This window comes from Scyliorhinus torazame, chromosome 2 (assembly GCF_047496885.1).
Source record: "Scyliorhinus torazame isolate Kashiwa2021f chromosome 2, sScyTor2.1, whole genome shotgun sequence".
NCBI lineage: Eukaryota > Metazoa > Chordata > Chondrichthyes > Carcharhiniformes > Scyliorhinidae > Scyliorhinus > Scyliorhinus torazame.
The window spans coordinates 194,979,838-194,993,105 of record NC_092708.1 but is presented as its reverse complement, the minus strand read 5'-3'; the positions used below and the strand labels follow the sequence as shown (position 1 = coordinate 194,993,105).

Here is a 13,268-nt window from a genome sequence, read left to right as displayed (position 1 = left end):
CCTCTCATACCCCAGCCTCCAGCTCACCCCCCACAACTACTCCTAACGGGGCACCCTCCCAGTCCATCAATTCCTTTTATATGTCTGACACCTTGCCCTCTCCAACCTCTGTTCTCGACACCACCTTGTCCTGCAACCCCAGGGCCGCAGATCGGGAAAGGATGGCATCTCTTTTCTCACGTAGTTCCGCAACTGTAAGTATTGGAAGCCATTCCCACAACATACTCCCAAGCTCGGGAAGCAGCCCGCCACAAATAAATCCCCAAATCGCTTGATCCATGCCCGCGATCAACCCTTAAACCTCCCCCCGTCCAGTCCTGGCGGAGCAAACCTGCAATTCCCGCAGATCAAAGCCCAAACCGTGGCCCCTTCAAGCCCCAAGTGTTGTCGCCACTGTCCCCACACCCTCAGGGCCACCACTAATACCGGACTTGTGGCGTACCTGATCGGCGAAAATGGCAGAGGCGCCGTCAACAGCGCTCCCAAACTAGTAAACTTACAGGAGGCTGCCTCTGTCAGCTCCCATACCGACACCTTCCCCACTACCCATTTCCTTACCATGGCTATATTTGCCGCCCAATAATTATTTACATCTGGCAAGGCCAACTCCCCCCCCCCTCCAACAACGCCTTCTTTACTCAAGGGGCTTTCCCTGCTCACACAAATCCCAATATTATAGAGTTAACCTTCTTGAAAAAGGCCTTGGAGATAAAAATCGTGAGATTCTGGAATGTAAACAAAAACCACGGGACCACAGTCATCTTTACGGGCTGCACCTGCCCCACCAATGACAACGGAAGCACATGCCATCTTCTAAATTCACCCTTCATTTGCCAACTGAGCCAGATTCAACTTGTGCAATTGCTGCTACCCCCGCACCACCTGAATGTCAAGGTATCTAAAACCTGCCCCCACTACCCTAAATGGCAGCTCGCCCAGCCTCATCTCCTGCCCCCTCGCCTGAATTACTAAGACCTCACTCTTTCCCATGTTTAATGTATACCCCGAAAACTGGCCAAATTCCACCAAAATGTCCATAATATCCCCTATGCTTTCCTGTGGGTCATATATGTACAATAACAGGTCGGCCGCATACAAGGACAACCTATGCTTCCCCCCACCCCTCCCCCGGCACAATCGCTCTCCAAACCCCAGACGCTCTAAGCGCCATTGCCAGTGGCTCCATCGCCAAGGCAAAAAACAATGGGGAGAGTGGGCATTCCTGCCTCTTCCCCCCGTACAGCCTAAAGTGCCTCGAGCTCACGTGATTCGTTCTTGCTCTCGCCACCGGTGCCTGGTATAGCAATCGGATCTAATCCACAAACCCCTGTCCAAACCCGAACCGCCCCAAAACCTCCCACAAATACTCCCACTCTATCCAATCAAAGGCATTATCCGCATCCATTGCGGCTGCCACCTCCACATTCCATCCCTTTGGGGGCATCATTATGACATTTAACAGGCGCCTGATATTGGCCGACATGTGCCTCCCTCCCAATCACCTCTGGCCCACAATTCTCAATCCGCGAGGCCAGAATCTTAATCAGCAACTTGGCATCCACATTCAATAGTGATATTGGGCGGTAGGACCCACACTGCTCCGGGTCCTTATCTTTCTTTAGGATCAAAGGTATTGAGCTGTGCGATAACATAGGGGGGAGCACACCCTTCTCCCTTCCTTCATTAAATGCCCTCACCAGCAGGGGCCCCAGGTCTCCCAAAAACTTTTTATAAAACTCTACTGGGAGGCCATCTGCGCCCAGGGCCTTCCTGCCTGCATTGCCCCCATACCCTCCAGCACCTCAACCAATCCAACAGGAGCTCCCAGCCACTCTACTAGCCCCACCTCCACTCTAGGGAATTCCAACCCGTCCAAAAAATAAATCCTGCATTCTCCTCCTCCTCCCCCCCCAAACAAGCCGGGGGCACCGATTCATAAAGTCTCCTATAGAACTCCTTAAACACCTCATTTCCTCACCCCTCCACCAGATCAAATACCACTCCATCTTTGCCTTCCTTCACCCTGCCAATCTCCCACGCCGCCTCCTGCCTCCTAAACTGGTGGGCCAGCATTTGCTAGCCGTCTCCCTGTATTCATACACTACTGCCGCTCTGGCCCTCCACAACTGCTCCACTGCCTTCCTCGTGGACACCAGCCCAAACTCCATCTGGAGCTTCTGCCTCTCATTCAACAGTCTCGTCTCCGGTGCCTCCACGTATCTTCTGTCCAAATGCATAATCTCGTCCACCAACCTTGACATCTCTGCTCGCTCCTCCTTCTCCCGGTGAGTCCGAATTGATATAAACTAGAGTGGCAGCCGAGACCTCACCTGCACTGTTTACTTCCACATACCCCCAGATGGCGCCCCTTACCTGCTCACATACCTCCTCCTCCGCTAGCAGCCCCACATCCAACCTCGACTACGGGCACTGAGCCCCTCCCCGATCCACTCGCAAGTCCACCCGATGCGGCACGTGGTCCCACGATCGCCGAATATTCCAAATCCACCACCTCCGCCAGCAACGACTTACCCACCACACAAAAATCAATCTGCGAGTACACCTTATGCACATGGGAGAAGTATGAATACTCCTTCGCCCTCTGCCTCCTAAACCCACTACCCCCCATGCACTCCATAAACTCCTTCATCTTCTTTGCCACTGCTGGCACTCTCCCTGATCTCGAATTCGACCGATCTACCCCCTGATCAATGACTGTGTTAAAGTCCACCCCCCCCACCCCCCCATAATCAGCTGGTGCGAATCTAGGTCAGGGATTTTCCCCAATACTCGCCTCAAACTCCACATGGTCCCAATTTGGGGCACAAACATTAACTAGGACCATTGGCAACCCCTCCAATTTCCCACTCACCATGACACCCTGCCCCCCCCCCCCCCACCCCCGGATCCACTACAATACTCCCCACCTCAAAGGCCACACACTTATTGGCCAGTTCTGCCACCCTACGCGTCCTCACATCCAACCCTGAATGGAAAGCTTGCCCTGCCCACTCTTTCCTTAACCTTGTCTGGTCTCCAACCCTCAGGTGCGTCTCTTGCAAAAAGGTCACATCTGCTTTCAAACTCCTCAGGTGCGCGAAAACCTGCGACCGTATGACTGGCCAATTCAGCCCCCTCACGTTCCATGTGGCGAGCCTGGTCAGAAGGCATTCTCCTTCTTCTTCCCCCCCCCCCAGCCGATCAACCATACCCCTTCTTAAGCCAGTCCCCCGCCCGTGCCACGCGACCCTCCAGGCCCACCCCCAGGTGTACACCGTCACCACTCCCTCCCATATAACGCAACAGCAACAACACCTTTGTCAGCAGCCCCCCCCCACTTCCCTAAACAAAACAACAACCCCCATCCCCCTCTGCTACACTACCTACCTGATCACCCCCACTGCCCTCCCGGTAACTAGCCCGCCAAGCTATCCTGGCAGCCCCAGCCCCCCCACTAGCTCACCTCGCAGCCAACAGTGCAACATTAAAAAACAGAACAAAAACATCAAAAACTCCCAACAGACTAAAAGGTGCACCCCCATCAACTTTTCCAGCATTCCAGTCACATACATGGCCGCGCCCGATCCCTCGATGCCTACAATCCTCAAGTTCTGCCTCCTGGAGTGGTTCTCAATGTCCTCTACCTTCTCCTGCAGCCGCTTCTGGGTCTCCCACATTGCTCCCATCTCGCCGCCAACAAAGCCACCGCCTCCTCCACTTTCCAAATGGCCTGGCCCTGGGACTCCAGCCTCTGCTCCACTCAGTCGATTCCCGACTTCAACAGGTCTACAGCGTTGGCTACGTCCTCGTAGGCCTTTCTCCTCTGCTGGCTGAACTTCTCATTTAAGAAGTTCACGAGTTGTTCCATCGACCATTGGGTAGGCAGCGCAGGCCCTCCACCATCTTAAGCTGTGGCGCCCAAAGATTCTCTTGCTCCAACTGCTCCCTTCTTCTTGACCCACTTCTGGTCCTCCGTGGGTCCATCCACCAGTCCCACCAGTGCAGTCAGACTTCTCTCTGAAGAGCCCTACACTTTTTCAGCCACACATCCACCCTCCAAACGGGGAAAAGATCTGAAAAAGCAGCCTCGAGCGGGAGCTGCCAAATGTGCGACCGTTCACACCATAGCCGCCACCGGAGATCCGACAGCAGTCAGCGTTGACAAAAAAAAAGTAGAACTGAGTGGAAGGCATTTTACAAAAGTAGCTGGCAGTGTAAGTACACAAATGCATAAAATTTATTCCAAGTACCACAACAGAATACAATTAGGTGCCCCTTGTGTTGTGTGAGACTTGCTTCAAGTGTCATTGATGTGAAATAGCACCGCAAATCCTCTTCACAAATAAAGGTTTGTTTTCACCTTTTAAATTGCTTGGTAAATCAACCAGAGTAAGAAAGGAAGATAAATAATAAGCTGCCTTCTGCATTCTTGCATATCTTAACTCGTAATTAAACTTAAATCATCACCAGCATTATAACTGCAGCATTACTAGCAATCGATTCACTTACCACTGTACTTTACTGAGCAGAAGCTGGGAGAATTAGCAGTAATTATATCTCAAGCTTTCTCTTCACTGCATTGCTCTCCAAGGGGGCATTCAGAGAATAAGCAAGCAGCGTACAACACTAACTAAGTAGATAATTCATGCACCAACCCATGGCTATTAAGTCACCCAAACAGTTTTTAAGCAACTTAGATTTTCTCAACCATTTTTCTATTGTCCTGAAGGGAGTGACTCACAACCACCTGCTCCTATCAGATGTCATTGACTTCATGAAGCTAAATATTGTACACACCCCTGTCTGCATCAACAGGGCCGATGTGGAGATGGTTGACAGCTTCAAATTCCTAGGTGTGCACATCACCAACAATCTGTCCTGGTCCACTCACGTCGACACTCCGACCAAGAAAGCACAACAGCGCCTATACTTCCTCAGGAAACTAAGGAAATTCGGCATGTCCACATTGAGCCTTACCAACTTTTACAGGTGCACCATAGAAAGCATCCTATTCGGCTGCATCACAGCCTGGTATGGCAACTGCTCAGCCCAAGACCATAAGAAACTACAGAGTCGTGAACCCACCTCCCATCCATTGGCTTTATCTATGCCTCCCGCTGCCTTGGGAGAGCGGGCAGCATAATCAAAGACACCTCCCACCCAGCTTACTCACTCTTTCAGCTTCTTCCATCGGGCAGGAGATACAAAAGTCTGAGAACACGCACTAACAGAATCTAAAACAGTTTCTTCCCCGCTGTTACCAGACTCCTAAACAACCCTCTTATGGACTGATCTAATCTCTTCACAAATCTTCTTTACCGAGTAGTACTACACTCCTGTATGCTTCACCCGATGCCTGTATCTATTGTGTATTTTATGTTTGCCCTATTACGTATTTTCTTTTCATGTACGGAATGATCTGTCTGAGCTGTACACAGAACAATATCTTTCACTGTACCTCGGTACATGTGACAATAAACAAATCCAATCTAATCCATGATGTTTACCAGCAGTTTTAGCACAGATTTCTGGATAGTAATCTCCTAAATGGAGGTGCTGTGACCAATTGTCAGAATCTTGCTAGCTCAGCACAGAAATTGATCCCTTCCTGCTCGGTTCAGATACTCACTGGATAAGAGCCAAGAAATTGGGGCAGCTCCAAGTAACATTCTCAGCCTCGTTGGTTATTCCAATGCATCGTTTTGTACAAAAATAGAGCTTAATCAGTCTGATATGACTGCTGCACCATCGCTTTTTTTTGAAGAAGGTAGGAGATAAAGGTTAAGGCAAGACTTTGGTGTCATCATTAACATTCATTCAGTTACAAACAGCAGACGTTCCATTTAGTCTTGACAGTGTAGACTGTAACAAAAATAAATTATTCCCTTCCAAATCAATTAGATCCAAAACCGCAGTTCGAAAACCTTCTTCCCACCTTTTCTTCTCTTGTCGATATCATCTCTTTAATTGTGCCCGCCTTCTTCAATCCCCTTAATTACTACCATTGACATGCTTTCGGCTTTTTTTTGGAGGGGGGGGGCACACGTATTTATATTTATATTATGCCTGCAATGTAATGAAACATCCCACAGCGCTTCACAGGAACGTTCTCAAACTTTTGTAGGTTTCAATGAGATCACCTCGCATTCTTTGAAATGCTAGAGAACACAGACCCAGTTTGCCCAATCTCTCATCAAAGGACAATCTCGCCATCCCTGGAACAAGTTTGGTGAATCTTCATTGCATTCCCGCTAAGGCAATAATATCCTTTCTGAGGTGAAGCCAGGTGTGATCTAACCAAGCTTATATACAATTGAAGCAAGACTTCACTACTCCTGTACTCAACTCTTCTTGCAATAAAGGCCAACATAGCATTAGCCTTCCTAATAGCTTGCTGCCCCTGAATGTTAGTCTGCAGTGACTTACTGACGAGGGCACCAGGCTCCGTTTGCACATTTACACTTTCTAATCTCTTAGCATTCAAGAAATATTCTGCACATTGGAGAGGGCGTCTTGTAGGGGGACTAGCCTACAAGCTATGGTGACGGCCCCATTGCCGCTCTCACCGAAGAAATACACCACAAGCCCGGTGGTGGTGGCTACTTTGAAAATTTGGGGGCAGTGGAGACGGCATAGGGGAAAGACGGGAGCCTTGGTGGGGTCCCCGATAAGAAATAATCATAGGTTTGCTCCGGGGAGAATGGATGGGGGATTTGGAATATGGCAAAGAGCAGAAATAACACAATTGAAAGATCTGTTTGTGGATGGGAAGTTTGCAAGTCTGGGAGCACTGCCCGAGAAATATGGGTTGCCCCAAGGGAATGCATTCCGGTATATGCAACTGAGGGCTTTTGCGAGGCAACAGGTGAGGGAATTCCCGCAGCTCCCGACGCAGGAGGTGCAGGACAGAGTGATCTCAAAGACATGGGTGGGGGACGGTAAGGTGTCAGAAAAATATAGGGAAATGAGGGACGAGGGGGAGATTATGGTAGATGAGCTGAAAGGGAAATGGGAAGAAGAGCTGGGGGAGGAGATTGAGGAGGGGCTGTGGGCTGATGCCCTACGTAGGGTAAACTCATCGTCCTCGTGTGCCAGGCTAAGCCTGATACAATTTAAGGTGTTACACAGGGCGCATATGACTGGAGCACGGCTCAGTAAATTTTTTGGGGTAGAAGATAGGTGTGCGAGATGCTCGAGAAGCCCAGCGAATCACACCCACATGTTCTGGTCATGTCCGGCACTACAGGGGTTTTGGGTGGGGGTGACAAAGGTGCTTTCAAAAGTAGTGGGGGTCCAGGTCGAACCAAGCTGGGGGTTGGCTATATTTGGGGTTGCAGAAGAGCCGGGAGTGCAGGAGGCGAGAGAGGCTGATGTTTTGGCCTTTGCGTCCCTAGTAGCCTGGCGCAGGATACTGTTGATGTGGAAGGAAACCAAGCCCCCGGGGGTGGAGACCTGGATAAATGACATGGCAGGGTTTATAAAGCTGGAAAGGATTAAGTTCGTCCTAAGGGGATCGGCTCAAGGGTTCACCAGGCGGTGGCAACCGTTCGTCGAATACCTCACAGAAAGATAGAGGAAATGGGAAAGAAGACGACAGCCGGGGGGGGGGGGGGGGGGGGGGGAGGAACCAGAAGGACTCTCAGGGTTGTTAATATATATATGTATAATATGTATAGGTTGTTGTTATAGATAATTGTATATTGGACTGTTAAATCATATTTTTGGAGAGTGTTTATCTGAGACAAGGCAGTTGCCATTTAGTTTTAGTTTTTGTTATATATTATTTATTTTTTGTTTATAAAACAGGCCATTGTTATGTGTACTGTTATATTACTGTGTAAAGGATACACAATGTACGGTGATGGTTGGCCAAAAATTTTCAATAAAATATATATATTTTTTTATAGAAGAAATATTCTGCACAACTGTTCCTCCTACCAAAGTGGGCAACCTCACATGTTTCCACATTATATTCCATCGGCCATGTTTTGCCCACTCAGTAAGTCTGTCCAAATTCTCTTGAAGCTACTTCACATCTTCCTCACAACACATATTCCCACCAGGCTTTTGTCATCTGCAAACTTGGAAATTTTACATTTGGGTCCCACAACCAAATCATCAATATATATTAAGAACAGCTGAGGCCCGAGTACTGATCTCTGTGGTACCCCATTAGGCACAGCCTGCCAACCTGAGAATTACCCATTTATTCCTACTTTATATTCTCCGCCTGTTAAGCAATCCTTAACCCATGCCAGTATATTACCTCCTATCCCAAATGCTTTAATTTTACTAGCCAACCTCCTTTGAGGGACTTTATCAAAAGGCGTTTGAAAATCCAAGTATACTACATCCACCAATCCCCTTTATCAATTCTGTTAGTAACATCCTCTAAATGCTCTGACAGTTTCGTCAAACATGGTTTCCCATTCAGATATCCATGTTTACTATGCCTAATTAGAACATTATTATCCAAGTGTCTATTTATCAACGCCTTACAATAGATTCTGGCATGTTCCCTACTCCTGATCCAAGGCTAACAGACCTGTAGTTTCCAGTTTTCTCTCCCTTCTTAAATAGTCAAGTGATAATTCAATCTGCAGGAACCATTCCAGAATCCATAGGATTTTGGAAGATGATCACCAAATGATCCAATATCTCCATAGCTACCTCTTTCAACTCTGGGATGTAGATCATCAGGTCTCTGGGACTTAGCAATCTTCATTCCCATTAATTTCTCCAATATGACCTTCTTACCAATACAAATTTCCTTCAATTCCTCATTTTCCCTAGTTTCTTGGATCTCTAATACCATCAGTAAAGATTTTAGCTTCGCCTTTACAACTTTGACTCTGCCTGTAATGGACCCACATTTGTCTGAGCCAAATGTTTCCTTTTGACATACCTGTAGAGATTTTTTGCTGGTTCACATTCATAGTGGCGATTAGGGGATTTTCACAGTAACTTCATTGAAGTGTTAATGTAAACCTATTTGTGACAATAATAAAGATTATATTATTATATTCTCTCTTTATCAGTTCCTTGATCCTCCTTTGCTGTATTCTAAAATCCTCCCAACCCTCAGGTTTACCACTATTCCTGACAACTTTATAGCCCTTTTCTTATACAATCCTTAAATTCATTTGTTAGCCACGGTTGGCTGACTTTTCTTTTTGCATTTTTGTGCTGTAAAGAAACATATACTTGCTGTAAACTATGTAGTAATTCTTCAAAGAGTGTCCATTGCATATGTACGGTCATATCTTTTATTGTATTTTCCCAATTCACCTCAGCGAATTTGTTGCTCATGTCTTAATTTCCCTTCGCTAAATTTAATACCCTGGCTTCAGATTGAACTACCTCACTTTCAAACATAATGCAATATACATCATATTATGGTCATTCATCCCAAAGCGCAAGATTATTAATCACTCCTTTTCATGACATAATACTAGATCTACCATAGCTTGTTTTTCTAGTCAGTGACTCAACATACTGTTTGAGAAAACCATCCCAAACACGCTCCTGAAAACCCGTCCTCCACACCATCATTGCCCATCAGGGTTTTCCGATGGCGGCTATGTGGTGAGCAGTCGCACCCACCAGGTACTCCAATTTTGGCCCTTTTTGCCCAGTCTATGGACGAGTTTTGGGAGGAAAATAGTTTTGGTTTAGCTCAGTGGGCTAGACAGCTGGTTTGTGATGCAGAACAAGGCCAGCAGCGCGGGTTCAATTCCCGTACCAGCTTACCCGAACAGGCGTCGGAATGTGCCGACTAGGGGCTTTTCACAGCAACTTCATAATTGTGACAATAAAAGATTATCATTATTGTTCGATGGAATAGGATTCCCTCATATGAGTAATGTCCAGTAAATATAATACAAGGTAAGGGATCGTCATCAGACTCAGATGTTCCTCGACCTCAATGGGGGAGGGGGTTAGAGACATGGCAGAGGCTTCTGCTGCATCGTTGGCCTCTCAGTGGTTGACTGAAACGTTGGCTAGCTTCTTGACAGATGAATTTAAGAAGCAGTGGCAAGGGGCTGCTGAGGACCTGGAGAAGTCAACGGTGGTTTTGGTCCCTATTCGGACAGCCTTGGAAAAGATGGGACAGCCGATAGAGGTACAAGATGCAACGATATACACGGTGGAGGTGGCGGTCTCTGATCATATCGATTGGATGGTCTCCCTGGAGGCAGAGATGGCGTTGCTGGCTGAAGAGGGTAACGTGTTAACGGCCATGGTTGACGATCTGGAGAACCGCTCCAGATGGTAAAAGATAAGAATCGTTGGGCTGCTGATTTGCAGGAACCATAGGTTGTGCCATCTGGCTTAGATACATTGTTCAGGGCATGGGAGAGGGAGGGTTGGAGAGGTGTTGGGACACGTTTCTTCAAGGTATGTTCACCAGCATAGACTAGCTGTTCGAGCTGTTAAAGAAGGTCCAGTTCCCGAGAGGTAGTGTATTTAGGTACTTTGAGATGCCTGATTTTTTACATAAAGAGTTTCCTTTGTTTCCCCTGGCGGTTCACCCTCGCTTATTAACAGGGTCCTGTCCTCGGCTGAGTTAGGGAAGGGTAAGATTTCATATATTTATGGGCAGATGTTGGCGATGGCTTCATTGGAAAATGTAAAGGGCAAGTGGAGAGGGTGAGCTGGGTTTGGTATTTGATTTTTGGGGGGGGGGGGGGGTCAACTTCACCTCCGCATGTGAGAGGTTAAGCTTGATCCAGTTCAAGGTGGTACACAGGGCACCTGACCAGGACACATATGAGTGGGTTCTTCTTGGAGGTGGAGGATAGGTGTGAGCAGTGCTGTAGGGGGCCAGCGATTCACAAGCACATGTTTTGGTCTTGCCCCAAGCTTGTTCGTTTCTGGGTCTCCTTTTTGAATGCAATATCAGGGATTTGGGGCGTTCAGCAGGAGCCATGCTCATTTTTGGAGTTTCGGCCTCGCAGGTGCTGCAGGTGGGGACGAAGCTGGTGTCACAGCCTTCGCCTCGCTAAAAGTCTGGAGGCAAGTTCTGCTTGGGTGATGGTCCCCGGTGCCATCTAAGGCTTCTGCCTGGCTGGGAGAGCTGATAGAATTTTTGTGCTTGAGAAGATCAAGTATATCAGGAGGGGGTCGGAGGAAGGGTTCTACTTGAGGTGGCAGCCTTTCATCTCCTTTTTCAGGCAACTGGCTACCATCAGCTTTTAAAAGGGGGAGGGTTTTTATCTTTTTGTTACGTTTTGCTTTCTTTAAGGGATGATGGGAGATTGGGGATTGGGTGGGTGCAGTTTGTGTATATAATCAAAGATCATAGAATTTACAGTGCAGAAGGAAGCCATTTGGCCCATCGAGTCTGCACGGGCCACTGGAAAGAGCACCCCACTTAAGCCCTCACCTCCACCCTATCCCCGTGAACCAGTAACTCCACCTAGCCTAAGGGCAATTTAACATGGCCAATCCACCGAACCTGCACATCTTTGGACTGTGGGAGGAAACTGGAGCACCCGGAGGAAACCCACGCAGGCACAGGGAGAAAGTGCAGACTCCGCACAGACAGTGACCCAAGCTGGGAATCGAACCTGAGCCCCTGGAGCGGTGAAGCAACTGTGCTAACCACTCTGCTACATGGCTGCCCACTGGACATAATATTGTGCTGCACACTTCTGATCATTAATTTGAAACTGTACTATGTTGTTTCTGTTATAATGAAAATCTTGTTTGAATAAAAATATATATACTTTAAAATTGGTGCTCATTAGGTTTACCCAGTGTATATGCAGACTGAAGTCATCCACGATTACTGTATGACCCATGCTACTCCAATCTCCTGATTAGTACCATGCCCCACACTACCACTACTGTTTGGTGGACTATAAACAACGCCTGCCAATATTTTCAGCTCCTTGCTATTTTGTTTCCTCCCCCGTTCTGTCATTGCTTATAGGCGTCAATTCTTGTTTCTCTTTTCACAGATGCTGTCTGCTTGCTATTTCCGATTTTAATTTTATAATCGGTCATTGGGCTTTACTAGCACTTTTATCTCTTGATGTCGTAGTATGCACACTTCTGGTCATTAATTTGAAACTGTCACTGTATTCGGATGAGCAAATTTGAGTGGTCCCACTAGTCATCGATTCAATCAATGACACAATGCTGTGGGTTCTGATAAAAGGTCATCGACTGCAACATGAACAGTTTCTCACTCCATAGTTGCTGCCTAGTATTTCCAGTATTTTCTGTTTTTAATTTCACAATGTTGTGGTGTAGAGTTAGAGCACCATCTGGTGTCGTAACATGGAAACAGCTCGACTGCTTTTTCTGCAACAAACCACGAATCCAAAATCTATGTGTGACACGTAGTCTGTCGGTACAGTTATAATTGGTCAGCTTAACGAGTGAGTCTGGTGGTTAGGTTCAGCCCATTTTATTCCAAGTGGCTTATATCAAATGGATCAAAATTTGTAACATTTAATACACTCAGCAGATTAATGCAAAAATGAATTAGTATAACATGGTGTACTCGTGAGTTTATTTTTTGGGTAGTGCTGGAGTTTAGGGCTATTTTTGATTGGGACGGAGGTGAGCAAATGAAGAAGTGATTTTTTTTTTTTTAATAGGATGGATTTCTAAATTTTCAAAAATATTGTTTCATGGTGTGGTTTGCTAACTGCAAGAAAAACAAACAGCAGAAAGGCAACCCTGGGGTATATTCAGGTGACGTACAGAGTCTTACTTTCAGTTACATGTCTCTCTCTCCCCTGGTGTATGGTCGGGCAAGGTGCCAATTCTCTCACACCAGTGTACAATTGGGTAAGGTGCTTACTTTTTGCCTCGCTGGAGCAGGGTCAGGCAAGGGTGGTGCGATGGCACAGTGATTAGCACTGCTGCCTCACAGCACCAGGGACCTGGGTTCAATTCCGGCCTTGGATGATCGTCTGTATGGAGCTTGCACGTCCTCCCCGTGTCTGCATAGGTGCTCCGGTTTGATCCCACAGTCCAAAGATGTGCAGATTAGGTGGATTGGCCATGCTAAAATTGCCCGAGAGTCCAAAATGTGCAGGTTGGGCAAGGTTACAGGGATGGGCCTAGGTAGGGTGTTCTTTCGGCAGGTTGGTGCAGACTCTGTGGGCCAAACGGCCTCCTTCTGCACTGTAGAGACTCTATGTATTCTATGAGCACAGACTCTCTCCCTCTCTGATGTATGGTCAGGCGAGGTGCCGATTCCCTCTCTGGGGTACAGTTGGCGAGATGCCGACTCCCTCCCCTCTGTGGTTCAG

At 47.5% G+C, this 13,268-nt stretch overlaps 1 protein-coding gene across 6 annotated transcripts in view; it reads right to left on the bottom strand.

Annotated features, from left to right (window-relative positions):
• The window catches only part of LOC140394858 (double-stranded RNA-specific editase 1-like), a 424,458-nt gene that overhangs the window by 240,872 nt on the left and 170,318 nt on the right, over positions 1–13,268 (bottom strand). Inside the window, exon 3 of one of the 6 annotated variants that reach the window (XM_072482047.1) lies at positions 8,906–8,988. The exons of the other annotated variants lie outside the window; for them this stretch is intronic. Within the exon in view, the coding sequence (XP_072338148.1) occupies positions 8,906–8,936 (31 nt within the window). The 5' untranslated portion in view covers positions 8,937–8,988. The remainder of the gene's footprint in view (positions 1–8,905; positions 8,989–13,268) is intronic. 6 annotated transcript variants of the gene reach the window in all.